The sequence below is a fragment of the Callospermophilus lateralis genome, unplaced genomic scaffold (assembly GCF_048772815.1).
Source record: "Callospermophilus lateralis isolate mCalLat2 unplaced genomic scaffold, mCalLat2.hap1 Scaffold_784, whole genome shotgun sequence".
Classification (NCBI taxonomy): domain Eukaryota; kingdom Metazoa; phylum Chordata; class Mammalia; order Rodentia; family Sciuridae; genus Callospermophilus; species Callospermophilus lateralis.
In genome coordinates this window covers 610834-636588 of record NW_027515870.1, presented here as the reverse complement: position 1 = coordinate 636588, position 25755 = coordinate 610834, and the positions used below count along the sequence as shown (strand labels likewise).

The 25755-nt window shown below is 35.9% G+C and overlaps 1 protein-coding gene across 1 annotated transcript in view; it reads left to right on the top strand.

The window, feature by feature from the left end:
- The first annotated feature begins 11640 nt into the window (after nucleotides 1-11640).
- The window catches only part of LOC143387271 (A-kinase anchor protein 9-like), a 70655-nt gene continuing 56540 nt past the window's right edge, over nucleotides 11641-25755 (top strand). Inside the window, 1 exon segment of the mRNA XM_077108445.1 lies at nucleotides 11641-11690. Within this exon segment, the coding sequence (XP_076964560.1) occupies nucleotides 11643-11690 (48 nt within the window). The 5' untranslated portion in view covers nucleotides 11641-11642.

Below are 25755 nucleotides of genomic sequence, written 5' to 3'. Positions count from 1 at the left end.
CCAATTTATAATATTTTCTGTTTACAATGAGTTGATCAGAACGTAACCCTATTGTAAATCAAGAAGCATCTGTATTTAGATTCCAGAGTTATTAAGTCTGAGGGCTATAACTGAAGTTAACTCATGAGAAGCCTTGGCTGAGAGGGGTTTCAAGGGGTACTCTAGCATAGTGAGGTGGGGTAATGGCTGGGAAGAGTTTAACTTGTCATCAGAGATTTTTTGACATACTTTTAAGTACTTGATTTTTTTGTGTGTGTGTTTTGAGTTTCTTCACTAAAAGGAAGAAACAGAGATACAGTGAAGTTGCCATTGAAATATTGCCCTTGTTTGGAAGTTCAGATTCATCTATGTGTGCTTTAGTATTTGGTAACATTAATATTGTGTTTATAAACTTAACAACTTGAACTTGATTCTGTAATCATCAAACTGAACAGAAGCTCTCAGCCCAGGAAGCTTCTGTCCCACTGCGTTAATTAGCACATGCCTGAGTCTGACTGGACAGTCTAGGGCCTAAGGCATAGTGAGTCAGCAAAGGCTGTGCTCTAACTTTTATGGGCTTTTTTAGCCATTTTTATTCTTTGTTTTGAGTTGCTGAGTCTGGCCTCAAATTTACAGTCCTCCGGCCTTAGCTTTCTGAATCACTGGGATCACAGGTCTGTGCCCAGGCAGTTATTCCCAACCTCCATTATGAGTAAAAAGACCTCGACTGTGGAGACAGCTTATTTTCATTGGCCTTTGCCCCAACTCTAGGTCCCACTCTCTATAACCAAAGAAAGCCCTCTAATGCATATGTAATGTTAGTGTGCTAAAAACTATACATGGAATCATACCACAACTATATAATAAAATGAATATAACTAACAAAGAATCATAAGGCTTATTTTCAGTTTTCAAGAATGTTCATAGAGAATTATACCTTAGTTTTGCCTTTTCATCTTTAAGAACCAGTAAATCCAGTTTATAGACAAAACTTTTCCCTAAAAGGCAGTTTTTTTTTATTGACTAATTACGGTAAGACAGTTTCCTTCAGCTTTAGCTTTCATTACCTGTAATATGATGAAGTAATAACAAGTACTAACCAACTAATATTTCTTTTTGTTTCTTTTATAAGAGCTTGTTTTACTACAATTTGCAGAGAACACTTAAAGGAGGCATGACTACACGAGTATTCAGTGCTGCTTGTTATCTGTACTTAAAATATCAGTGAGGGAGATGTCATATGATAATAAATGCTACTGATTTGGAATATACTCACTTGAACTTTGCTTACTTTTGTTGTGAAAGAGAAAGCGAGAGACAGAGAGAAGGCAGATATACATGTGCTTTATAAAGAAAACGGCTTTTAAAAATGGCTCAGCAGTATTATGTGGGCTGACTTCTATTTCCTGGTGCCTCTGGCAAACATGGGAAAGTAGTTCTTCCATACAGACATTCTTGGAAATAAAATGTCTCTAGAGAGTGAGCTTCCTGCTTTATCATTTTAACCCACTAATCTGTACCTCATAGGACTATTGAGAGACTCGGCTAATAAAAAATGATCATAAAGCACTTGGCAAAATCACAACTATAAAAAAGGATAAATGCAAATGTGGTAAGGCTTGTCTTTCTGGTATGTACATAAAGCCTTTGTGCATGAAATGATACAGTGACTCAAATGTCAAGGAAAATATTTTTTTTTTCTTTTTTCTCTTTCACAAACTGGGAGTAGTTTTACCAGCTGGTTTGCTAGACTGAATTGTTTCTAACTCAATAATAGGGTACTAGGTTTAAAACCTTCCTTCTAATGCTGATATTAGGCCTCTCCATAAACTCATGAATATATTGCTTAAGAATTTATACCTGCTTATTTAAAGAAGTGCAACACATTTGTATTAAAAATCATAGGGGTAAATAAATGGGTCATGTAGCAATTGAAGGCTTTATTTACATCACAAAATAGGAATTAGCAGCACCTATTTGGTAGTTTTCTTGAGTTACCACAGTGAGAACAGGATAATTACCGGGCACAGTATACATATTATGCTGTATGTTCCTGATTTACAACTCCATCCAAGAGGAAAAGGAAGGGAAGACGTAAGATGCAGCTGTGTAGCAGGCAGAAAAGGCAGTCCGTCCACATTGATGCAGGAATTCTGCTCAGTCACATGCATACTATTGGGCGGATTCATGGGTCTAAAAGCTTCTCATTCCAGCCAAGCCCAGCTTCCCTGGTGTCTCAAGAAGATGACAAGACATTGTTGTAATTGTGCACAGAGAATGAAGAAAGGTGGGTGAGACAGTCCCCCCCACAGTGGAAGCAAGTAAGTTCCCACCAAACTAAGAAAACAATCAGTTTCTCCTTTCTTCCCAGAGAAGATGATAGTAGAAATTGTCTTACCAGGTAAGTCCTATGTCTTGGATTTATAATATCAGCAGAGAGATAAGTTGATGTCCATACTTACGAATCCCAGGAATACTATATATATGTATTTTTTTACTTTGATCTTGTCTTATAACTGTAAATATTTTAGAGATGTGATCTCTATTTATTATTCAAAGGAAGTTCTGCTGTGGAATTATACCTTTCCTCTGGCATTTTAGTAAGTTCTATATTTGCCAGCATGTTATATTCCTCTACCCCAGAATTAATCACATTTAAGCATACCTAATGTTTTCCTAGTTTTATTTATATGTTAGAAAAGTAGAGTTTGGCACAAAGGGATTTGTTTTGATTATGTCTCTATTCACATTAAGTTTAGGGTTGCTTATACGGGTTGCTGATTTTGTTGGACTATCTATATAACATTAGATGCTCTTCTATGTTTCCTTCCAGTAAATTCTAATGACACTGCTCTTTGGATGTGATTACTCATTCTTTTGAGAGTATTAAAAGGGTGTGAGCAAAGCCGTCACACAATGATGATGTTTTTATTTATGTAAAATATCTGGTGGCTGGAGTAGGAAACTCCTACACAGTGCCACCAGGTCACACAAACACTGCTCTGTTTCTTGAAGCCCAAGTAAGATTTCTTGGAGTCCCTGAAGAAAATTTGACTCCTCTTATTACAATCTATTGGACATACTCTGCTTCATATATTCTTTGCTGTTAACTCCAAGAACTTTTAAGTTTTCCAATGTCTGACAGACTAAGGAAAGAAGATAAGGGTGAACTAGCAGAAGCTGGTCAGAGGTAGGAGAATTTACTCTACAACTCTGGGAAAATTACCTGAACAAGGGGGAAGGGGAATATGTTTTGCTGTATTATTTTTGAGAATTTTACTATCTTTCTACTTACGTTTATAAATAAATACATATCAAAATTTCCACTTGAATTTTAAAATTATTTGGGTATATTCAGATTTGGTAATAAAGATATCAAAATTTATATAAGCCCTTTGGCTCCAAAATGTAATACAATATTTTAATGAAGATGACTTTTAAATCAACACAGGATGCTAACTTTATAAGCTGTGAGGTATGAAAGCAAGTCAGAAAGGTGTACTTTCAGGCCTAAGTCCTTTCTTTTTTTTTTTTTTTTTAAAGAGAGGGAGAGAGGAATTTAAATCTGAATTTAAAAAGCTTCCTGGAGGATGCATAGCTACAAGCCAGATCTCATATGGGTGGTCTAAAAATTTTCAAGCTGAGAATTTAGTATGAAATGGTCCTGAACTGCTGGTGCCTCCAGGCATCTATCAGCAGTTTTCTCCAGAGAACTTATCATTTCAAAACTCACTAAATTTCCATGCATAAAGCTCTAAGGATCAGAGAAAGAGAGAGAGAGAGAGAGAGAATTTTCAATATTTATTTTTTTAGTTTTCGGTGGACACAACATCTTTGTTTGTATGTGGTGTTGAGGGTTGAACCCGGGCCGCATGCATGCCGGGCGAGCGCGCTACCACTTGAGCCACATCCCCAGCCCTAAATCCTTTCTTTTACCTTCTCTCTTATGTGCTGCTGAAGGAGATTTTAACTTCAGATTTAAATTCACAGTATTGCTGCTGAGGGTAAGAAACAAAACAATAGAAGAGTGTTTTCCTTAACAACATTGTCTCAGTTGATATTAAAAAAGTCAGGTGTTGATAAAATGTTTTAAAGATAATTTTCTTCAAGAAATTTGGCTTGTTAAAACCCTATATAATAAAGATTTTTCTTTATTAATTAATAAAGATGATGATAGTATTAATAAGTTAAACCAAAGAACAATAATAAGAAGCTGTGCAGAGTTAGATTCTACAAATGCCTGACTTGCGTACATACTGACTACAGTTAATGGGAGGAATATATCTAAAATCTTATTTTTAAATTAATTATTTGAAACTCAAAAGTTTAATATAAATTGGTGAGGTTCACAGCCCACTTGAGTCCAGTTAAGTTATATTGAATCTAAAGCATTATTAATGAAATTATTTTTAAAATGGTAATTCTAGAGTTTACAACTGTGTTTTTCTTTTCACACTCCAATGGGAAAGAATGTCCTCTCCTGGTACTTCTGGGTATCAGTAACTCATCATTTTAATTTAAGGCACATTTATATATGGATAAGTAACAGGAGGTTGGGGGGCCAGGGCTTACCCATGTGGTTATCACAGCACATCAGGAAACAGGGCAGTTGGCTCACTGAAGTCCCTGAACTGGATTTTTCCACACCATTAATATATAAGGATGTAAAAGTAAAGGACCATTTGGGTATGGCTTAAGGAAGGTGGAAATATTAGGTCACTAAAAAGTTGGTATTAATTTATTTTATATGACACTATAGACAAAACTATGCAATTACAATAATTTAGTCAAGACTTCCATTAATATCAACTAAAAATCAAGAATCTAATTTTTTTAAAAAAATTATTTAAAAGTTTTTTATTTACCTTTCTTTCTTTCTCTCTTTCTCTCTTTCTCTCTTTCTCGCTTTCTCGCTTTCTCGCTTTCTCGCTTTCTCGCTTTCTCGCTTGCTTGCTCGCTTGCTTGCTCGCTTGCTTGCTCGCTTGCTTGCTCTCTTGCTTGCTTTCTTGCTTGCTTTCTTGCTTTCTTGCTTTCTTGCTTTCTTTCTTGCTTTCTTGCTTTCTTTCTTGCTTTCTTTCTTGCTTTCTTTCTTTCTTTCTTGCTTTCTTTCTTGCTTTCTTGCTTTCTTTCTTGCTTTCTTTCTTGCTTTCTTTCTTTCTTGCTTTCTTTCTTGCTTTCTTGCTTTCTTTCTTTCTTGCTTTCTTTCTTGCTTTCTTTCTTTCTTGCTTTCTTTCTTTCTTTCTTTCTTTCTTTCTTTCTTTCTTTCTTTCTTGCTTTCTTTCTTTCTTTCTTGCTTCCTTGCTTTCTTTCTGGAATTGAACACAGGGCTTTATACATGTTAAGCACATGCTCTTCCAGTGAGCTAGACTACCAGCCCTAAAAAATATTTTAGATGTATTCAAGAGCAGGCAGTCAGGTAAGGAAAGAGTTGGGGGTGGGGGAGTGAAAGTCAGAACTGGATGAATTTTAGCATCTGTTGTCATGGCCACATGAGGCTTGAGGCTTTTCCTAATATGGGAATCCAATAGGATACTCCTCATAAAGCAGACACCCCAGAGGGATTTAAGGAAAATCAATTATTTCAAACACCAAAACAGAGTAAAGGAGAAAAAAGCTTCCTGGAGGATGCATAGCTACAAGCCAGATCTCATATGGGAGGATGCATAGCTACAAGCCAGATCTCATATGAGCCAGATCTCATATAGGCATCTATCAGCAGTTTTCTCCGAGAACTTATCATTTCAAAACTCACTAAATTTCCATGCATAAAGCTCTAAGGATCAGATAACTTAAAAAATCACCACATACATAAGAAAATAATGGACCATAAGTAAGAACCAGCATGAACAAAAACCGAAGAATCAGATCCATGATTCAGATATTAGAGTATTCGGAAACAGAATTTAAGTGTATATATGAAATGTAATTTAAGAAATTTAGAAGAGGCTTTAAGATATGTGTTCAGAGAAAGAAAATTTAAAAAATAAACTAACATAACTTTAGAAATAAAAGTAATATACATTAGAAACTAAAAAGATGATGTTAGCAGAAGATGAGACAAAACTGAAGAATCGATGAATAGGAAGACATTTGTGAAATTATCCAGAATGCAGCCCAGAGAGATAAAGAGAAAGATACTATGAAAGAGATATGGAGTGTAGAATGAGAATATATGTGCTATCAGCAGCCTAGAAAGAAAGAAGAGAAAAAGTGGGGTTCAGAATGTTTGAGAACTGATGAAGTCACCAACTCTAGAGTCAAAAAATCCAAGGATAGCAAGAAAGATGGATTCAAAAAAATCTGTACCTAGATTTACTCTTATTGAGTAAAACTATTGTAAACTAACGACAAGGAGAAAATTCTAAATGTAGCTAGAGAGAAAAGATGGATTACATTTCAAGATTATTTTTCAAAATTCAAATTGTAACTAAAGAAGCTAGAAGATAGTGTGATTTTTTTTTTTTAAAAGAATAAGGATAAAATACGTTCCCAAACAAAAAATGAGGAGATATACCAGCACTTACATCATATAATTTAGGTAAATGTAAAGTGATTCTAGATGGGAGATCTAAGGGAAAATAGGAAAAAAGAACAAAATGAGTGGTAAAATTCTGGATTAATCTGAACAAACATTGACTGTATAAAACAACATTCACTGGGCCTAGTGGCACATGTCTGTGATCCCAGTTATTTGGGAGGCTGAGGCAGGAAGATTGCAAGTTCAAGGTCCTGTCTCAAAATTAAAGATGTTATAAATACTTAATTACATACTGTAGTTTTGGATGGGCTTTTAAAGATTCTTGTGTTGTTTTGGAGAAATTGGGTCTATCAGTGAACTCTGAATTTAATCAGTTAGAATCTGCCTGTTAGATGTTATAAACTGTCAGCTAAATGCATAGAAAGTACAAAGCTTTCAAACTTGAAGGTTGATGTGTGAGTGTTGAAGCATAAAAAACCACAATCAATCCTAAAGAAGATGAAGGAGGAAAACAAATCAGGAGACACTGACAGGAAGCACAACATTAAAAGGCAGAAATAAGCTCATATTTATCAGAAATTATAATAGGTGCAAATGATTTAAAAGCTGGATCTAATTAGACTAGTTAGAAAGTAAAATTTATTAGGCAAATTTAAAACACAATGATTAAAAAGTTCAAATGTAAAAGAAAGAAAAGAGATATACTTATACCAGACAAATACTACTCAGAAGAAAACTGCTTAGCATTTAAGGCTCAAGAAATTTACCACATAATGATGAAAGGTTTCATTTACCTGGTAGATATAATAATTATAAACTGGCATGTATAACTGCAAACTATATGAAACAAAAAAAAAATAGAAATGTTTGCCAGGTCTATAAGGTGAAATAGATGAATCCACCAATGTATTAGGATATCTTAACTCACCCTTCCCATTAATTGAACCAGTCAAGCACATGGAAATTCAGTAATAGAAAATGTCAAAACACACTCACTATCCTTGATACATATTGTTAGAATACTGTACCCAAGGGCTGCAGAATATATATTCTTTATATTTTTTAATTTTTCTTGAGGGGCCAAGGATGGCACTTAGGACCTTTCATATGCTAAGCAAGCATTCTACCATTGAGCTACAATTCCAATCCCAGAATATACTTTATAAACCTACACAAAACATTTAAAATAACTCTAAAAACATTTAAAAACATTAATATTTCCTAGTTACATACTCACTTTTCCACTTCAACTTAAAAAAATATATACAGAACAATAGCTAGATAAAATCTTAATCTCAAAGCAAAATATTTGCAATAGGTCAGTACTGCCTTCTCAACTTCAACCATCTTAGCCCAACATTAAACTTAGTGAGTAAAATCTTTATCAAATGTGTTGGTGCAACTAATTCTACAGAAATAATTGGTACTATAAAATTTTCATTTATATTTAGTTTTTTTTTTTGTCTTTCCCATTTTGTTAGAAAAAAAAAGAATTTATAGTTTAGCAATATAGGTGACATTTTGAAAGCTCTTCTTATAAATACATCTTTTGGAAGAACTTCAATTGATTACTACTATAAATCACTTAATCATACCACCTGTCTGTGTTTCTCTCTCTGTTTTTTTTTATTGGTTGTTCAAAACATTACAAAGCTCTTGACATATCATATTTCATACAGTAGATTCAAGTGGGTTATGAACTCCCTTTTTTTAGTTAAGTGAATATCATCCCTTATTTTCACAGGGCTCATTTCATAGATATACAAGGTTTACTTAGCAGAAAGTTAATAGATGTGATTAAATAGACATAAACTTTCTAAGTCTGTAAATACACCAGAAAATTCAACAAATATTTTAGTACCATTATGCAAATAATACTCTGCCAAAGACACCACTGTCAGATTCAAATAATGGGAAAAGGCATAGATGTAGGGGAAGTTCTACATAGTAAATTACACACACATTTTACAACAAAGGGCTAGCACAGGGACAGGCAAAACAAGGGTGGTTAGGATTCAGCTGGTAGGAAAAAATAATTGCAGACTACATTTTACCTAGAATTTTATTTTCAACACTGTCACAAAATTTGTTTAGGCTGTAAGAAAAAGTTGGTTGAGCTACAAAGAGGTCAGGTGCTTTTACCAGCCAGGAAACAGGAAATTAGACATTTCCAAGTACCAGCAGTCAAGCATTTTGGTTTTTTTTCTGCATCTTTAAATTATTTTTTTCTGCATTTAACATTTTTTTAAATGTCTCTGCCAGGTTTGTCATATTTTCATTCTAAGACATAGATGTAGCATTCAAATATTGAAGTTTTCTTTTAGCTTTAGAACAGTTTTTGGGTTTCTCTTTTTGCTAAAAACATGCCACTAAAACCTTTTTTTGTTCTATACTTAGTACTAATATAGAGAAGTGCTTACCAATCTTAGATTCTGGAGCAACAGTGCTATGCCCAGTACTTTGTGATCATCTAAGGTAACACAAATTCTCAAAAGCACACCATTCCTTTCCAATAGATTGTTGAAATCAGTTTTGAAGTATATTCTGCAATGAACCCTTTTGGAGTAGTTGTAAACTGTGATCTTAATTTTAGCCTCACCCAGTTAAAGGTCAGGTACCAATGAATTTCCAAAAATTGAACCCTAATCACAGTACCAGAGTGGTTGAAACAAAGTTATGATGCAAACTCTTATTAGGGAGGTGGTGGTGACAGCAGAAGCCCTCCAAGTGAATCCTCAGGAAGACGGTAACCCCTTAAAAAAAAAAAAATTAATATTGTGCAGATTGTGGTCTTTGAAAATGTTAACATCAAATGTCAATAAGGAAATTCTGCTGAAATATGATTTTTGGAAGGTCTAATACCAATTTGAAAGTCTGCCCTTTGTACACTTCTCTATCAGTCATAGGGGAAGTTCTACATGAAGTGTCACTAAGATTATACCACCAGTTTCAATAATCATATTACCAAGATAAGTATTAAATTCTTCTCCAGTAGTTTTTAGTAAATTATGTATGTAAATCATGTCCATCTGATTCTCTTTTACCTTGGTAATCTCAGAATAAATAGAACTCTTCATTACAGATACCTAAAAGGTGGTTTAAAAACATTCACTTTGGTGGTTTAAAAATATTCAAAACATATACATACAAGGTAAATAGAAAAAACAACACTGCATATTATGCAGGGCCATAACTGTCACTTAAAATACCAAAAATGGTTGGAGAAAACAATTGTACTTTCTCATGATGTAGGCATCCCAGGTAGGGTTTTTTTTTTTCTTTTTTTGCTTTGGAGAAGAATTAATTATAGTGAAAGGAGAAGTTCAAAAAATTCATAACACATGGAGCAGAAGTGGTTTTAAGTTTACAGAATTTATCTCAAGTCTTGGAGTATGCTAATGTCTTAGGTAGAAAAAACTTAATTTGGGAAAAACAAATTTATGTGGTGTAGTTGGCTTAATTATACAACTGAAATTCACAGAATAATATTTTAAAAGATCACACAAATTTATAGAACTTTAAAACTTGAACATTACTCTGTTCATGTGGTATTACTATAATTCCCACTTTATAAATGTAGGAACTGAGAAACTGAAGTTAAATGTCTTACCCCAAGTCAAGTTATGACAACACATTATGCCAAAATGAAACTTCAAAAAAAAATTCAGTTATGTTTTAGCTTCATTTTTGATTAAGAGGCCATAGCTGTGTAATGTCTTGTTTTGTTGACCAAGTAATAATAACCTTGGCAAGAAAGTTTCAGATCTTTGAATTTAACCTTAGCTTTTTTGATTCTAAGTTCCCTAATTTCCAAGACCTTGTTTGACTTTTATATCTCATGATACACTATATTCATACCACATTGGATTACCTCCTGCGTGAAAATAGACTGAAGTAACACACATTTGGATGACAATCAGTGTAGCCACGTGTCCTATGTTTGCTGGGAGGCTGGGGCGCCCGGATCCCGGCTCAGGCGTCCTCTGCAGGTTCCCGCCCTGGGCCCTGCGCCGGGCGCGTCCCAGTGCGCCCCTTCCCCCACTCCCTGCGACTTCCTGGTTTGTAGAAGGTGCAGGAGTTGCTGTGGGCGGCCTCGGTTGCAGGAACTAAGAGGCCCCTGCTTTAGTGGCGGTGGGAGCCGCGGCCTGCGGAGACCGGGGCAGCGGCCACGCCGCTGCTGCTGTCACAGAAAGGCTCTAGGGGTGGGGTGGGAGGCGGGGTAGCTCCGGTGGCGCCGCGACATGGGCCCGCCGCGACCGCAGCTGTGAGTAGCCTCCATGGCGGTGGGGCGGCCGGCGGAGGCGGGAGCGGCGCCACCCTCGAGTGGAGGGCAGCTGGCTTCCAGGCCCGCCGCGGGTCGGGATGGACAGCCCCGCAGCGACATGTAACCATGGAGTGCAGGACCAGGTGAGTGGGGACCCCGGGCGCGCGGGGTGGGCGTCCCTCGGAGGCCCCTCCAGCTCGAATCCTGGCCCATGCAGCTGCCTCAGCCCCGCCCGGCGGGGCTGTCGGCCTGAGCTCCGAGCACGGGAAGGAGGGCCCCCGGCTGCCCGGCGGCGCGACCAGCTTGGGAGCGGGCATGCGGCCGACTCCGCAGCTCCGCGCTGCGCCCCGCCCTGCTCCTCCCGCGAGCCTGGAGCTCGCGCCCCGCCCACTCCCCGGGCGGCTCGCGCCGGGCCCTCCCGCGCCCTCCCGTGGCCGGCTGGCGCGTGGCGGGCTTCCCGAGCTCCGAGGGCGCACCCGGGAGTGCGTGCGCGGGGGTCTCGGCCCCCTCCTCCGCAGGCGGCTGGGGGCGGCGCGGTGGGGCCCCCGGCTCCGAGGGGCGGCGCCGGGCGGGCTGCACTTGGCGCCAGGCTAGGGCCATCCCCACCCCCACAGCGGTGCGCACCTGCCAGGCAACGCGGAGTTCGAGGCGCCTGCGCTCTGTGACGTGTCTTGACTCCCGCCTCACTCTGTGTTTACATGGAGACGAAGATGGCGGTGGCGACCGCTGTACTCGTGTGGACGAGGACAATTCGCCAGTGATTGGAGCGTCTGACTGGTTTTGTTCGGGTGGGGAGGCAGCTCCCGGCTGGGCCCTGTGGCCTGGGTCGTGGAGCTAGCCGTCCCACCTCGGTCTGAACCGATTTTTCCTTTCTACCCCCGACCGCCTCCGTGTTCTTTCCCTGCCTACCCCGCAGAAGCCATGGAGGATGAAGAAAGAAGGAGAAAGATAGAAGCTGGTAAAGCGAAGGTAGGAGAGCCGGGGACCGCCGGGCCAGAGGTGGGAGGCGGTGGCCGGGAAAGGGTGGGAGGAGGCCTGGGGAACGAGTTTGTGGCAGCCATGTGCGCTGCCCTCGGAGGGAGGTACTGCAGGGTCTGGGTTTCCTCCCTTCCCTCCTGTCCCTTTTCCTAGGACATGTAAAGCCCGGTGCTGCTACCTAGCTGAGGAGACTTCGATGGTGACTGAATGGTGTGGCTCTTTTCTCACGACTGCCCCAATAAAACACCTCTCTCTCTCTCTTTTCTTTAAACCGTATTGATAATTAGGTGGTAATTAATAGCCTTTAAACTTTCAGCCCTTCACTTTTAAAGGGAGTTTTATGGGTGGTGCAGGCATTGTGTTTTCCAGGGCAGGGATTTAGACCTTTCCTTTTATTCAGTGGGGAATTTGTGCGCTGATCATCAGCTTGTCTTCTTTAGGTGGCACGCTGGCACTCGAGGACGTGTGTGAGATTGGCCTGTGACAGCTGCCTCAGCAGTGGCCTGAGTGTGCCACAAGTGCCAGCTGTGAACTTGGCTTTAGGGACGTTTTTAAAAGCGTGTCTTTGTACGTTCCTGTTTGGAGGTCTTTGTCATGGCAGTTGGTTTTGTATCCTGTGGATTGGACGTTCTGAAAACGGAAAGATTCCACAGAACAAAGCTTTAGAATTCCTGCTTTAAATAATTTGTTCTGTGTGTGTGTGTGTGTGTGTGTGTAGTGAAGTTCTGATTTTATGTGTGTGTGCGTGTGTATATGTATGGAAATTGTAACGCAAACATTTGAAAATTGTATTATGCATAGATATCCTTCTTGGGGCATCATGAAAAATTTAACCTAGACAAACTATAAATTGAATAGCATTTTTTTTAAATTACATATTTGAGCAGCTCTTTAGGCTTGCCTGAAAGGCCCCCTTCCTCCCTACAATGAGTTACTTTTTATAGGTGATACTCTTTTTAGAGCTAATGGATAACAATCATACTTGAAACACAATTAACTATTTTTCCTCTCTTCCTTTCTTTCTTCATTCTTCCACATAAACAAAGGAAACCAGGTCAATAATTTCAGTAATCAATGAAAGAAAGGCCTTACTGCAGAGATGCAGTAGTAGATGTTCAAGAGAAGTGTGTTAAAGGAATGTGTAGGTTAACCAGCTTTGCATTTCTAAAATATAATTGACTTTTTTATAATCTCCCCCTTTTAATGTTAAGACTTAAATGCTTGCATGTAAACAGGTAGATTTTGTTTTTTACTCTAGGATATATAAATGAAGGAACATTGGCATTTTCAGAAGCCCAAAATTGCTTGCAGTTGTGCAACCCAAGGGACTAAGCAAGGGACTAAGCAAACACTCTGCATCTAAGGAATTGAAAGTAATTTTGTGTACCTTTTCAAAAGCATGGAAGTTCTGGTTCGATATCTTATTTTTTACCTAAGAATGTTTACTGCCTTCTGCCAAATGTATCTTTCTTAAATGTATGTAAAGCAGTTCTACTAAACATAGTTAATTTTGAACAGTCACATTTCATAATAATTAAATTTCTTGCTCAAAGTAGATTTGGCAAAGTAGAATTTTGATTTCTTTATGTATATATTTCTTTATCTTTCAAAAGTCTACCTATGGGGTAAAAATCTTTTTAAGTTAATTTTTATTGTAGTTTATTTTCCCCTATAAATGAACCCAGTTTCCAGTAAGAGATCCTTGAGGCCTTTAAGGCAACATATGTTTGCTGTAACATTAGCTATCTGGTATAAAATACTTTACTGAGGTCATGATTCCTCAGCCATGTAAGTGCAATGGAATATTATACAATCATTAAAAGAATTAAGGCTGAGAGGGACATGGTAAATAGAGTGAAAACAACATTATCAGAAATAGTTTAGATGTTGCAGTGGTATACACCTGTAATCCCAGCTACTCAGGAGGCTGAGGCAAGATCCTGTCTGAGGGGAAAAAAAAAAGGGGGAGCTTACATTATAGCTCAAAGGTAGAGCACTACTGCCCTTTATCTCAACTACTGCAAGAACAAAACTAAACAAAGTATGTACATTATTTCATTTGTATAAACATGTGCTTTTAGAATGGGATTGAAAAACTATTATAAATATAGTTATTCTTGGGCTAGGATATAGCTCCATGGTAGAGCACAAGTTCCTAGGTTTAGTCCCCAACACCAAACAAAATTTATAAAGCAGTTCTACTAAACATAGTTAACTTTGAACAGACACATAATCAGCAAACTTAGATCAAGAGGTGGAAATAGAGAAATGGCAACAGTCACTGCTTTCCAAATTAGGAGAGACAGATGCTCCTGGGTAATAAGTACAGTGAGAGGTTGGATTTTGGATCTTACCCCCCACCACAACATTTTGTTAAAATATTTAAAATGCTACTGACTCATTTTCTAGAATATTTTATAAGGAAAACTCTCAATATCAATTAAATGCAACCTAGCATAGTGCTTTTCAAATAGCAGGTATTCAATAAGTGTTTGCTTCTCTCCAGCTGTGCATGCTGGCAAGATGAGCTGGTCAAAAGAGCTGGCTGCAACGTTAAAGTAAGGAAACAGCTAAGAATCATGCAACCCATGGACACCAGTTTCTCAGGTGGAGGGTGGGCCTGCTCTGCCACCTCAAGTGTCCTCTTCCATGCTGGAAGGCAAGAGGGCAAGACAGCGAGTGCACTTGGAACCCATCTGTTTATTAGGGAAAAGACATTTGATAGAATGTTCCACCCCAATAAGGCAGGGGATAGTGTTTCAGCAGGGGTTGCCCAATCCTGTTGGGTACTGCTCAAGCCCAGAGCTGAGGCTCTTCCTTGATGAGTGGGGGTAAAGGCCACTTGCTTGGTATAACACATGGTGTGGCGTATGTTGCCAGTCCAATATCCCCTTTACTCAAGGCTTTTGGAGGGGCTTAGCTCATGCACAGGGCTGTCCCTGACATTTGCTTCTTGAATGAATGAGCAGAATGACAGAATAAGTTCTTAATGAGTATAGTGTTACCAGCTAGGTTGGAATTTAATAAGAGTAATCCAGAATTTTCTTAATTAGAAGTCTCTTATTGCTGGTATCAGAAACCACCTAAAATGATCATTTCCCAAAATTTATTCAGAGACTTGGTTCTCCAAGTATCTCATTTATTCATAAGACTTAAGTGTTAACATTTGATAACAGTTTTACAACATACAACTTTTTAATCTTTTTCTTGGTAATTGGTCTTCTGTTTCTTTCTCTCTCGATTTCTCTAAATTTCCTTTTTCAAGACCTTTTAATAAATGATCATTTTAAAATTCTCATGTATACAGTATAGTATAATTTTAAAATTTTTTTTAGTTGTAAATGGACACAGTACCTTTATTTTATTTATTTACTTTTATGTGGTGCTGAGGATTGAAACCAGAGCCGCACATGTTGCTAGACAAGTGCTCCACCATTGAGCCACAACCCCAACCCCTACAGTATAGAAGTGTACTTTGTAAAGTATTTTATATTAACCCAAATCTGCAGTAATAGGAGAATGAATTATTTTATGTAGCCATTAAAATAGTTCTACAAACACTTTTCAAGTTGGGAAAATGCCCACAGAAAATGTCAGGTTAAAAAAAAAAAGGTACGTGTAAGTATTTATATATGAAGACATCTGAAAAAACATGCACCAAGATGTCAGTTGTGGTTATCTCTGGGTAGTGGGTTATAGGTATTTTAATTTTTTTATACTTTATTTTACAAATTCTCTACAACATTATTCTTTTATGATTAGGCACAATGTTCAGGTATCATTTTTTTTTCTTTTTTTTTTTTTTATTTGGTGGGGTTCTTTTTTTTTTTTTGTCTTTTTTGGAACTGGGGGTCGAACTCAGGGCTTTGCAAATGCAAGGCAGACGCTTTGCCACTGAGCTACATCCCAGCCCCAGGTATCATTTTTAAGAAAAAGATATTACATGCTGTATGATAAACAGGTTAATGTTGTATGACTCTCATCTAGAACAAGAATATGAAATGCAAAATAACTTGGTCTCCTACATTAGTGTAGTCCTGGAACTCTAATTCTTACTCCAGTACCACTTGTATTATGTAGTCAGAATTCTATATTATTGGACATTTATGGATCGCCTTTTTGTTTTTGTCATTCTTATCCATTTTCCTTGCTGTCAGTTTTTTTGGTTTTTCCTATGAACTTGCTTGTCCAGCTTTGTATTTTCTCATTTGCCTTTTTCCCTAACTTGCTGCTTTAGATTTGTTGTAACAAAAGAACCCAGAAACTGAGGTTAATGGAATGATTTGTAAGAATGAAGGGCTAATGGAACTTAGTAGAAAGGATTTTGCAGCAATTCAGTTTTTCTGATGCTAGGTAGTTCTTTGGTTTGCTGTTGGGTCCTCAACTATCTCCTCAGTATTGATGTTGCAAGAAGCCCAATACTTGGAGATGTTAACTACATTATTACATATTTTCAGAGCTGGGCTTGACCTCATTTACAAGTTCCTGACAGAGATGGTCCCACATAGGCTATCCTTATAGTGAATCAACCAAACTATTTCAACTCCATTTTAAATTACTTCATTTTTTCCAAGTAAAATTATTTATGATTATATAAATAAAGTAGTTAATTATTAGTGGACAAAATTAAAGGACAGTTGTGTATTTAGAATGAAATTAGTCCTATAAATCACTTTTGCTATATTTTTAAAAAGTTCTTCAAATGTATTAGAATTCAGCAAAACCAAAGTATTATACTTCTATAGCATTTTATATAATTGTCATTATTTATTGAATAATTAAAATTTTTACTACATTCAGTAACTTGGAATTATATGAGTTTTTTTTTTGTTGTTGTTGTTGTTTAACAAGCATTTTTAGTTTGTAGAGTAATGCCAGTGTTGTGTACAATGTTCTGTGTAAGCTCTTTTATTAGGTTATTGATAGGATTTTTCAATTACTGTGCTGCTCTGATAGGCAAGCTAGTTATGGTATAAAATTGTTCCTTGCATTTTCAGATATTCTGCTCCACAGTGAAGAAAGCTATTCTCCCTCTCTGATTTCTTTTAAACTTTCTAGTTTTTTATACTTGTGACAGGTCTTACTTAATTTTCAAAGTTACATTTGATAACAGTTTTACAACGTACAATTTTTTAAGCTTTTTCTGGATATAGCAATTTGATGCCTCCATCAGAGACTGGTGCGTTCCTGTGATTTAAAACTAATTCATGACTTTTGGGCTTTGCTGAAATAAAAGAAATCATGGTGTTGAGAGGAAAGAATAGACATGACAGGCTTCTTGAAATGTATGTTAAAGAAATTTCTCTAAGGCAGGAAAACCGAGCGTCAGTAAAATCCAATGAAGAGATAATTTTGTTTGAGAACAATTTTTATCCCACTCCTGTTCTCATCTAGTCCCTTGGATGTGTCTTTTATTTTACTTTCTCTTTTCACTTTTCAGTTTTATTGACAGAACACCACAGACATCCTTACTGAATGATATCCCACAGCAACGAGGAAACAAAAAAGATAGAATTCATCCAAAGGATTGGACTATGACAAGAGTGGGACAAAAATTTTTCAAACAAAAACATTTCTTATTTTTGTTAAATAAAAAGGTTTGTAGAAAGAGCAAAACTATGACTATTAAACATTTAATTTAGGCTGCTGATGATTGAAATGTGAATTAATTTCTTCTAATATGACAAATAGAAAAAAGTTCTGGTAAATTGTGAAACATTAGTGATAAGGGACATTATTTTTATTTCTTAGTAAGATTTTTATAAAATTAAAATTAGGCATTCTATTTAATTGGTTAGCATCCGTTTAATTGGGAGCCAGGCATGGTGATGCATGCCTGTAATCCAGTGATTCAGGAGACTGAGGAAGGAAGATCACAAGTTCTAGGCCAGTCTCATCGATTTAGTGAGACCCTAGGCCACGTAGTGAGACCCTGTCTCAAAATAATAAATAAGAAGGGCCACGTGCAATGGTGTTTACATGTTTGGCTGTTTTCACTTAGTATAATGTTTTGAGGTTCAGCCATGGTGTAGCATGTGTCCATGCCTCATTCCCTTTTATGACTGAATAATATTCCAGTGTGTGTATATACAGCAATGTGTTCACACTTTAATCCATTGATCGGCATTTAGATTGTTTCTCTGTATTGTCTATTGTGAATAGTGCTGCTTTGAACATTTGTATACAAGCATTTGAATACCTGTTTTCATTTTTCTTGGGCGTATATTTAGGATTAAGAATTCTGGGTCTTATAGTAATTCCATTTAACATTTTGAAGAATCTCCAAATTGCTTACCATAGTGGCTTTACCATTTTACTGTACCATTTCATTTTACATACCCACTGATAATGCATGATAATTCTAGTTTCTCTGTATCTCAACAAATTTGGTTTCTTTTTTTTAAATCATAGCCATTCTAGTGGGCATAAAGGGATTTCTCACTGTGGTTTTAATTCTTGTTTTCTTGATGACTAATGACACTGAGTGTCATTTTTGTATGCTTTTTGGCCATTTGTAGATCTTCAGACCATTCAAGTCCTTTACCTATCTTGTAATTTGGTTGTTAGGAATTTGTTTTACATATTATTTACATATCAAGGGAGAGAGCATGTATGATCATGTACAAGAGAGGAACAGACAGAAATATACATTTCCAGTGGGATTATCTTCCATCTCTCTTTTTTTTTTTAAAGCTTGTTTGGCTCACCAAAATTTAAACTGGTACTTCCTTTGAATAAGCTGTTGGTGAGTTGATTACAGCGTGATGGTGAAGTTTGAGTTTTTTTGTGGTGCAGTGAGTCATTCCATTCCTTGACCAGCTGGTCAAATGGGCACCTGTTGGCCTTTTGGCTTGATCATTACCAATACATATCAGTTTGGGGGGAAAGATGACTTAGTCTTCCATAACAAAAAGCCCTGTCATTTTTCTGTGTGAACATGATAGACATGTGTATGTATTCTACCTAGTACAAAGGATTTTTATTGTCATATCGACTCTCCTTTTACTTTTTGTGGTAGTTTTCACCAAAATAGAACTTAGGATATTTAATGCCCATTTTGGTACACCTCCTAAAGCTTGGTTAATTTGTTCATGGATTTTACACTGTTCAAAAGTGCTAAATGTTAAGACTGTTCATAAATTTAGCATTGTTCCAGAAGTAGTTTTGCCTAGGTTATTTATTTAAATCTATATTCTTTTGTTCTATGTAAAATTCCTTTATCTTACACGAACAATGTAATTCTTGTTTGCAGTTGCTGTCCTCTTTTGGGTTACTGTTTGCTCTGATTTTTATGTAATCTAAATTTTTTTGTGTAATTCTAAGATTTGTGTGTGTGTGTTGATGTGTTTCCCCTTTTAGAGATCATTTTTTAGAGCCTCAAGTTATTTTGATGATTCAGAACTACTCTATATATTATACAAAGTCCTATTTAAAAATTTGACTTTATAAATTGTATTGATTGATTAGATTTTCTGACTTACAGATTTCTGAAAAACTAACAAGATCTACAGTTTCTTTCTCTAGCCACTCCCTAGCCCCTCAGCAACCCTGGGATTGAGCCCAGAGGCTCATGCATGCTAGGCCTTCTATTTCTTGATATTGCATATACTATAAAATTCCTTGTTGTTTTCTAAGGATTGTTCATTGTGGGGGTTCAGTAATTAGGTTTTATTTATTCCTCAGAAGTCTCACTTTTATTCAAGTTTCTTTACTAGTTGTTTTCCCCAGGGAAGATAGAAAAAGGAACCAATTATAAATGAAATACTAGTTCAAGAATCAAATTTAATGTGTGAAAAGTGTGTGAGGGAGATGTGGGGGGTTGTTGTTGCCATAGGTGTGGTAAATGATCTCAGTTAACTTCCCGCATCATTAATATTTTATTGAGTGCATGTGTATATGTTGATTCCTTGAAAGTTGAATAAATTAGTAGATGCTCTAAAGATCAAGGTATTAGAAAAGGTATAAAAACTGCATTAACAAATGTGCACTAGGAGGACATTTTTTAAATGAAATAATGGGTTTTAGCTAAAAGTCACAGAAATTCTATATTCTACTAATAGATAAATATTTTTGGTGTGAAATCTTTTATATTTGTCAAACTAATGTTTACTTTTGACTTGCATAAATTCCTTTTTAGTGAACTACATGTCTGAGTATTTCTAATGACTTTCATTTTTCTGCTTCAAACAACCAATACCAATTTTTAAAATAAAGTTTGACAGAAAAAGTTTAATTTGAGATTTATTTTTGTATATGATATTTATTTTTTGTAAATTAAAAAGATGAAATAATATTTTATATAGGCCTCAAGATTTTAATTTTTTGAAAGAAGAATCTATACTTATTTTTTTCCTAGGATATGAACTTAAATTGTTTTAATGTTCTAAGTTTTCTCTGTCTCACACACAATCATATTTTCTATGCACAGTAGTATTTATTTCAAGACGCATCTTGGTTGAAAAATCCTTTGAACATTATGGGATTATTTTTTTATACTCATAGCCAAATCCCAAACCTGATTTTTTTTAATTCAAAATCTGCCTCATTCTATTCCTATCTCACACCCTAAAAAAATCAGGCCTAACTCACCTTTTATGTGCTTTTTTTTTGACTCTGTTAATTTTCTCAAGTTGATTCTGTACATTGTCACTGTCTTGATCTTAAAATGTCCCTTTCATTTTGTTACTCAGGTATTTTCAGTCTTAATAATCTATTTAATATTTATTTGACCTCCATGCAAGTTGGTGTAGATTCAGAGATTAAAAATACCCACAGGCCTGCCCCTAATATTTTCACATTCTAATAGAGTAGAAAATCAACCACAGTACAGTAAGTGAAGTGCAGATAATCATTTATTTACTCATTTGATAAATACATTTGTGCACTTATTGCTTGTTATTTCCTGTGCTAGACTGTAGAATGTGAAAGACATGAAATCTGCTAAATACAAGATTCATTTAGTTAGTAGTAGGCAGAAATATAAACAGATATTTATAAATTTAGGAATGTAATATAATTCTGGCTCTATGAAAAACACAAGGGAGGAATATCTGATTCCATTTGGCAGATAGAGAAGGTTTCTTGCATGGATAAACTCTGAATGAAGCCTTGAAGTTTTGAGAAAAACTTGGTGAAAAAGAGAGAGGTATGGGTAGAAACTTCAGGAAAATGAGACAGGAAGAGTAAAGCACCGAGGTGTGGAACAGTTTGACTTCTTTGGGGGAAGGTGTACAAGAGCATTGGTATTATTGGAGTATAAAGGTATAAGCAAGATAGGGCAAGAGATGAAGCTAAAGAAGGTAGGTCTGGGCTCTATCCTGAGGGTCTTGAATTTCATGTTAAGGAGATTTTTATCCTGAAGGTTGTGGGATATGTTGATATGTTTTAAGACAAGGACTAATATGGTTACATATACATTCATTCATTTAAATTCTTGCAATTAAAAAATTATTTTTAACTGATACTTAAAAAGATTGAGTTTCAGATTGATCCATTTTGCAGCTGTATGGAGGATAGACTTGAGGGTAAAACTATTTAGAGGCTGTTGAACTACAATTGAGACAGTGAAATAGGAGTGAAAGTGTAGGGATAATCAAGAAATATAGAGAGGATAAAATCAGAATGTGATTGGTTGGTAAAGGAGAGAACATGGATAGAGGTTGGTGTTATCACTAAGAGAAAAAGAAGAACAGTTTCAGTTGTTGACTTCAGGCAAGATTGGGAAATCAGTTTGGAATATTTTGTATTAGAAGTTTCTTATGAGACATCTGAGTGGAATTTTTCAAAAATTTTGTTGAGAAAAGTATAACCTATAGTGGCTAACCCAGATTGTCTGGGATCAAGTGTGAATTTGTCAGTTATGGCTATATGTCTTTATGAAGTTATACTTAACCTCTCTGTAACTCATCTGTAAATGTTGATACTGGGGTTGATGTGAAGATTTAGCCTTTTAGTATAAAATACTTTAGAATTTTGTCAGGCTGTAAAAAGTCTTAAAGAATTATTAGCCATTCTTAAAATCATTGTCATGTTGGGATTTAGAAGATTAATGCTATATAGCAGAAAACTAGAGTAGAGAAATATGCTTGGATCAGATAATGAGGGACTGTATGTATCACTTAAAAGTAGTATGAATTTTAACCTAAATATAGCAGAAAACTTTTTTTTTAAAGTGTGTTGTATCTTAACCTCTGAAAGGGTTCTTTCCAAATAATTTATTATTTTTAGGTAGGTATGCTGCCACCAGGTGCTAGGTATGTGTTACTGTTGTACAAATGAAGCAATAAAACTATCATTTTTTTTAATGAAGTATTGATTTGATTAAGATCGCTGAATATAAACAGTCTAATTCTGGTAGGACTTCCTTGTTTCAAAACAAAAACTAAGATTAGTTAAGATGAGGTAAGAGAGGGTTGTTGTAAAAATGCAGAGATTTCAGAGGAAGGATGGAGAAGTGTAGTAGGGCCTCAGAGAATCTGAAAAGCCATGGGAAATTGATGCCATTCTTGCCACCATTTCTTATCTCATTTCCATATTTTTGTATATTAACTTCCTTTATTTACACATCAGTTTGTGTATGAACAAAAATTATAGGATGAATTTCCAAACCTATGCTATATAGTGGAATGGATTCCCATTAAATACATTTTAAATTTTTTTTAAAAGGCAAAAAAAATATATATATAAACAATGGAAGCAAATCTCATAAAATAAACCACTATCCGGTGGTTCCCAAATTTTGCTGTACACTCGAAGCTTCTGGTAAGCTTTTTAAAAATTCTTTTTACTGTTTAGAACACACACCATGCCAAAATCAGAAAGTCTCACTATTTTAAAAAGATTTTCAAAGAGCAGAAAAGTTTAAAACCATTGATAGAGCCACTTTGCAAGATTTTGCAATACTTGAGTGATTATATATTATGACTTCTTATAAGCCAGGTACTTTACTTGGTATGCTTCTGTAAGGATTATTTAATGCCAGAAGGAAAACTGGCTGTATTGGATATAGAGAAAAGTGTCTTGGGCTGCAATTTATCTTGTAGGATGATCATGTGTACTGTTATTTAGAGGTCATTTTAGTGGTGTGGCTGTAATTACATGAGGATCAAATTATGCACTAATTTTAGAATCCTTCATACAAGATATCTCTTCTCTATAACCTTTCTGGACAGCTCTGCTACTTCCTTGTTCCCTACTTTCAAGAGAAGAATCTAATTGATTCACTCCTCTTATCAAAAGAGGGTGAAAACAGATGTCATGGATGGTAGAAGTTGTAAGTACTGGCCAGTTCCCTCAGAATGAAGTTCTACATACTTTAAAAGTACTTCAGTGTTTCACCTACAGAAGAATGCATGGTAAATATATAATATTAAAACAAGTGAAAAAAAGACCTCTACATCTGTCACTTAGATTAAAAACATTCATCTACCAATGCAATAAAATCTTTATCTAATTCCACCCCTAGCACCTGAGCTAACTATAGTTCTGAATTTATCATCACCTTGCTTTTTATACCACATATGTGTACATAAACTATACTTAGTTTTCTGTTTTTGAACTAAGCGGTGTCATTATGTGACGTCTTCAGTGATTTTCCTTTTGTTCAATATCATTAGAGCATTTTCACTCCTGCAATAGTATTCCATTATAGAAATTTATCTCAGAGTCCATTCTCATCAGTGAGCATTTAGGTCATTTCCAGTTTTGTTACTGTTACAAATATTTCTATTGTGTTAGGTTTTGTCTGCAAGTGCCAAGGGTTTAGAGTTGGATAGAAATCATGAATCCTGTGTTCCCTTAGTCCTTGAGTACTAGAGAGTGTCTTTGAAAATGAGGTAGAAAGAGGGAGTGAAATCAAAAGCAACCTGGTGAGGCTGGGGTTGTAGCTCAGTAGTACAGCACTTGGCTAGCAGATATGAGGCACTGGGTTTAGTCCTCAGCACCATATAAAAATAATAAAATGGGAATTGAGTTTATCTACCACTAAAATATAAAAAAAATGAAAAAAGCAAAACTTGTATTTGTTAATATTATCTACATGGTTTCATTATATAAATCATCAAACAGACACCCCTGGGAACTATTGATGAACACTTGATACCCATTGACCATTAATATGGATCACTGACCTGAACAGAGGTAGCAGTTCTTTTATTTTTTTTTCTATTTTTTTTAGTTGTAGATGAACATAATATCTTTATTTATTTCCTGTGGTGCTGAGGATTAAACCCAGTGCCTCACATGTGCAAGGCAAGTGCTCTACCAGTGAGCCAACCCCAGCCCAGTTCTTGTATTTTTGAGTTGATATTGCCTGCCAAAACTATATGCTTACCAGAAGGAGTCATTTATAACCTAGACTTAAAAATTAATAAATAATAAAATAGCCTGCATGACAGTGAAATGAAGCAGAGGTAGGTGGTATCTGAATAATACTCTTTTGGATGTGATTTCTAGTAGGTATATAGTTTTATTATTCTTTAAGAAAATAGTTATTATTGAAGGTGGAATGGTGGTGGAATGGTGGTGGAATGACAGTGGCGGGAGAAGACAGCCTGAGACATAAGCATACAAAGACTGAGCATACTATCCCAAGCAGCAATTGTAAATGATATTCTTGCTAGACATTTTCTATCAAGCATCTGAAATGAAACTCTCACATTGATTTGGATTGCCCTAGAGCCAGGAGTACTGGATTCAGTTGACTTCAGGCTAAAAAGAAAACACTCTTGGTTTTCATCATAAACATAGGAACCAATGTGATAGTAAAATGAAATGAGATTCCAATATGAAACTGTAGCCACTGCTTTAGCATTTATCACTTTGTTCCTCACTCTGTCTTGGTATTCTAGTGCTAATATCATTGTATTGATTCATGGAAGAAACTAAAAAGATTGTTTAATGACCTAAATTTTTTGTTGTATATGTTTATATGTGCATATTAGATACAGAGATCTCTCTGTGTATGCACATATACTTACATGCATCTATATGTATAAAATAAGAAGATGTAAATGGAAAACATAGGCACCATAAAAAATAGTTATAGTAACACATGGAGCCATGATAATATTATCAGTGAATATTCTTTAAAGATATGTAGGGGTAGAAGGCAGTAAAGAAGAAGAAAATTACCTGTAGTCTCATAATCTACAAGTAATTATTTTTAATAATTTGTTTTAATTTTTAATAGTTTGTTTATATGCACAAATATATTTAAAAACTCCACTTGATTCATTTTATGCAGTTTTGTGCTCTTATTTTACCCAGCTTTATACTGAGAACATTTTCCCACATTAGAATTTTTTGAAAATATTTTTTGACAGCTGCATAACATTACATTGCATTAAGTAATTATAGCCATGTGTAGCCATGGACCTGAATGTATCATTTTAGGGTTTGTTGTTGTTGTTGTTGTTTGTTTGTTTGTTTTTGGTTAAAGAAACTATGTAGGAGTTCTGAAGTTCTGAGAAATAATGCCTATTATTAATGCCTAGAGGTGCCTCTTTCACAAAAAATCAGTTTTTTAAAAATTCAGCAATTATTCAGAGCTAATATGCAGTCATTGTTCTAGACTTGGAGTGTATAATGATTGATTTTTATTAAAAATCCCCTCCTTTATGGAACTTTCTAGTAATTTGTTCTGAATGATACTTAATAACATGAGAATAAAATAATGTTTTGGTAATTTTATGTACTTAGATGTGATTCGTTCTGAACACTGAATCAGTCCACTTTTTCTGTATCCTATACCATTTTTCAGTTGGGATTATTTAGTAATAGCTATATACTTTTTGTTGGCTTGTATTTTCAAGCAACAGTTTACAAATTTTCATAAGTAAAATGCTGGTTTCCTTAGAATTGCAGGTAAAGAAAGGAGAAAGGAAAGGAAATAATTGAAAAATTTTCTCAAAAAACCCCAAGACCTGGAGGAAATTTTAAATGATCCTTCTAATGTATCTCTTCATTATACAGTTGAAGAAACTGAATTCTCCTGATGTTAAGTGGCTTGTCCACTGTCACATAGCTAGTACTATATGACAGCTCAGCACTATATTAT